Raw genomic sequence first — 4465 nt, forward strand, 5'->3', positions numbered from 1 at the left:
GTTCATTCGGGAGCAGTTAACATTTCACATTGCATGTTGTTCTACGACTACTTTACTCTAAGGGATGCTTATCCTTGTCCTGTACAGCAGGGGAATCCTACTCTCTACAGGACCTCCACGGTTGTATTTATGATGTTCATTCGGGAGCTTTTAACATTTCACAATGCATGTTGTTCGTTTACTGTTAGATCATCACTATCGAAACACTCACAGAATAAGAGTCTTCAGTTTCTTCTTGAAAGCCCTCATATCTTCCGTCTTTCGAATGTCTATAGTCCATTTCTTTTATCGATGCATATTTGCACCGACTCGCAGGGGTGCCCTTTTAGCTCGGAAAAGTTTCCTGATCGCTGATTGGTTAGAATGATCTTGTCCAACCAATCAGCGATCAGGAAACTTTTCCGAGCTTAAAAGGGCACCCCTGCGAGTCGGTGCAAATATGCCTCGATAAAAGAAATGGACTATAGTGGGAGCTAATTGTATAGTCTCGGGGCCGCATTTTTAAAGGATCTAGAGCCTACAGTAGACATGTATCTAGGTTCTAATAGTTTGAAACCATCTGTAACTATTTTCCCAGAATAAGAAAGTGTCCAGTTTCTTCTCGAAAGCCGTAATGTCTTCAATTATCTGGATGTTTCGTGGGAGCTTACTGTATAGTCTAGGGGTCACATACTTTAAACTTTTAAAGGCTCTAGATATATGTCATCTGTAGGTTCTAGAGTTTAGAACCTACAGTAGACATATATCTAGGTTCTAATAGTTTGAAACCATCTGCAACTATTCTCGTGTTCTTAAAATGTTTTTTTTTTTTCATTGTTAATTACATCTCTTGTAGTTGATTTTTTTAATATTGGAGCCCCTGGGCTTATAGCATCTTGCTTTTCTTGTTAGGGTTGTAGTTTAGCTAGTAATAATAATAACAACAACAATAATAATAATAATAATAATAATCTTATTTCCTTTCCTCTCTGGGCTAATTTTCATTCATTGTTGGAGCCCTTGGGCTTATAGCATCATGCTTTTCCAACTAGTGTTGTAGCTTATATAATAATAATAATAGTAATAATAGTAATAATAATATTCTTATTTCTTTTCCTCACTAGGCTATTTTTCCCCGTTGGAGCCCTTGAGCTTATAGCATTTTGCTTTTCTTGTTAGGGTTGTAGTTTAGCTAGTAACAACAACAAAAACAACAACAACAACAATAATAATAATAATAATAATAATAATAATAATAACTTATCTCTTCTCCCTCCGTAGGTGACTCTGTCTCTACTCGTCCTTGTGGCTCTGGCTTCGGCCGAGCCAGGCGGCAAATTCAAGAAGTTCAGATCCTTCAGACCATCTTACCACCCGGCTCCCGTGCACGTCCACAGGCCAATTTACGTGCCCAGACCAGTCGTGGTTCACAAGCCAGTCTATGTACCCCAGCCAGTCGTGGTTCACAAGCCAGTCGTGGTTCACAAACCCGTTCTTCACCACCCACCACCAGTTGTTCACAAGCACGTCGAAGTCTCTCACGGTCACGGACACGGGCATAAGGGTGGTTATGGCGGGTATGGGCACTAGAGGCCAGCTAGGAGTATGTGTCCATAATAGCTCCTTGGACATTTTTTACGTCCAAGGACTTTATTTTGGACACGCCTTAAACACGGACACAAGGATGGTTATGGCGGTTAAGGACATTAGAAACCAACTAGGAGTAGGTGTCCATAATAGCACCTAGGACATGTTTGTGTCCAAAAACACTGGACACGCCTTAAAGCTTCTAGATTAAACAGCCGAAAAAAGAAATATTCCATCTTTAAAGGTTGGACAGAGCTCCTTGGACATGTTTATGTCCAAAAACACTGGACACACCTTCAAGGATCTAGACTGAACAGCCGAAAAAAATTAATATTTCATCTTCAAAGGTTGGACATGTGATAGTATGTCCAAGAAAATTGGACACGCCTTCAAGGATCTAGACTAAACAGCTGAAAAAAATTAATATTTCATCTTCAAAGGTTGGACATATGATAGTATGTCCTAGAACACTGGACACACCTTCAAGCTTCTAGATTTAACAGCCAAAAAAAAATAATATTTCATCTTCAAAGGTTGGACATTTGATAGTGTGTCCAAGAACACTGGACACGCCTTCAAGCTTCTAGATGAAACAGCCAAAAAAAGAAATATTCCATCTTCAAAAGTTGGACATTTGATAGTATGTCCAAGAACATCGGACATACCTTCAAGCATCTAGATTTAACAGCCGAAAAAAATTAATATTTTATCTTCAAAGGTTAGACATTTGATAGTATGTCCAAGAACATTGGACACACCTTCAAGCTTCTAGATTTAACAGCCGAAAAATATTAATATTCCATCTTCAAAGGTTGGACGTCTTGTAATACAGAATACAGATCTTTGTTTGTGAGTTCTGTATCTCTCAAGAGGAAAGTTACATTTCACATCTGCTCCTGTAATTACCTGAGATTGCCATTACATCAAGTGGATATTCTCCAGTGTAATTAACTCTGTGTAACTGCTACAGAAGTAATTTAGAATACGTCATTATCAATGGTATTACGTTCAACTAGTCCTTAGCCAACATTACATTCTAGGAATCTCTCTCTCTCTCTCTCTCTCTCTCTCTCTCTCTCTCTCTCTCTCTCTCTCTCTCTCTCTCTAAACTCCATTCAATATAGTTCTTTCCATACATTACATTCTAAGAATCTCTCTCTCTCTCTCTCTCTCTCTCTCTCTCTCTCTCTCTCTCTCTCTCTCTCTCTCTCTCTAAACTCCATTCAATATAGTCCTTTCCATTCACTACATTCTAAGAATCTCTCTCTCTCTCTCTCTCTCCTCTCTCTCTCTCTCTCTCTCTCTCTCTCTCTCTCTTATCTTCATTCAATATAATTGTATATGAAGTTATTCTTAAGAGTAATTCCAATCAAAATTATTTCGATTAATATACCTCTTGTAAACTGACATATCCATAAATGTGAAAAAGAAACTATATAAAAACTAAGAAAACATCTTATTTCCCAGAGATTTTTATTTCCCAATTTTTTATTTATATTGTTCAACTGGGAGGAGCGTAGAGATGAGAGGTCCCCTTTTTTGTTTCATTTGTTTGATGTCGGCTACCCCCCAAAATTGGGGGAAGTGCCTTGGTATATGTATGTATGTATGTATGTATGTATTGTTTAACTGGGTTCCAAAAGGCACTAGACGAGTTGGAAAGTCCCAGCCCTACATGGCTGAGGACTATGAATGGTCAAGTAGGAGATGATGAATAGGGAAGCATTGAATTAAAAGCTCAAGATAGAGACGACTGGCGAAATCTAACGGAGGCCCTTTGCGGCGTCAATACACGTAGGAGGAGATCATGATGTTCAACTCCAGAGGTGTTCAGCTCTAAGCTACAAGGTAGTTGGCCTCCAAAAATCTGTTTAGTGTTAAAAAGCCAAACTTTCGAGGTCAGACACCATTTCTTGATTGAATTTATGGATCCTCTGTTCAGTTCATAAACGTAAAAGGTCCATAACACCTACTCATTTGGGAGCACTTGTTGTGTGTGGATTGGAGTACAGTAGATCTTTGCATACGAATTGGCTCAATTATGTGTATTGTAGAACATACACTCAGGTAAGCATAGATACAAGCTTTATATATATATATATATATATATATATATATATATATATATATTATATATATATATATATATATATATATATATATGTATATACGAGTATATATGTATATATATATATATATATATATATATATATATATAATATATATATATATATATATATATATATAATCATCGAAAAAAAACTAATAAATACATGGCAATATTCCTGAATAATATTACAAATCTATGCATTAGCAAAATCATACTATAAGTAAAAAGATATGAACGATAAATTTGGAATTAACATGATAAAAATCATAACGATAATGATGGTATTTTGGGCTCGAAAACATATCTATACATTAATAATGAATAATAAAGTTTTGAATACCATAAGTCTCAGTTATAATATAAAAAATATAAAATGTAAATAAATCTGAATCTAAATTATAAAAAAAAAAAAACTATCAATTAAAGCTCATTTTTCTCAAATTAAGAATTTTAATCGAATCGTAAAAAATTGTCATTAATAAAAAATAAAAATATGTATTTTATAATTAAATTAGTGTTAATTAGCAATAAAACTTTTTTCTTGTTTACACAAACCAGGTAAGGTAAATAATCTCTCTCTCTCTCTCTCTCTCTCTCTCTCTCTCTCTCTCTCTCTCTCTCTCTCTCTCTCTCTCTTTCTCTCTCTCTCATTTTCCATTAAATAGTCCTAGACATTAATACGATTTGTTACAGATTTACAAGTAAATAATTCATTATGTTTGTTTGTTGATTGGCTTTGAAAAATTTCATTAACAGAAATTCTTACGAGAGAGAGAGAGAGAGAGAGAG

General features: G+C 35.5%; 1 protein-coding gene across 1 annotated transcript in view; it reads left to right on the top strand.

The window, feature by feature from the left end:
* Nucleotides 1-2773, top strand: part of LOC137637899 (uncharacterized protein DDB_G0272720-like) — a 3378-nt gene extending 605 nt beyond the window's left edge. Inside the window, exon 2 of the mRNA XM_068370006.1 lies at nt 1261-2773. Coding sequence (XP_068226107.1) covers nt 1261-1569 — 309 coding nt within the window. The 3' untranslated portion in view covers nt 1570-2773. The remainder of the gene's footprint in view (nt 1-1260) is intronic.
* Nucleotides 2774-4465: the final 1692 nt, after the last annotated feature.

The sequence above is a fragment of the Palaemon carinicauda genome, chromosome 3 (assembly GCF_036898095.1).
Source record: "Palaemon carinicauda isolate YSFRI2023 chromosome 3, ASM3689809v2, whole genome shotgun sequence".
In the NCBI taxonomy this organism is placed as follows: Eukaryota; Metazoa; Arthropoda; class Malacostraca; order Decapoda; family Palaemonidae; genus Palaemon; species Palaemon carinicauda.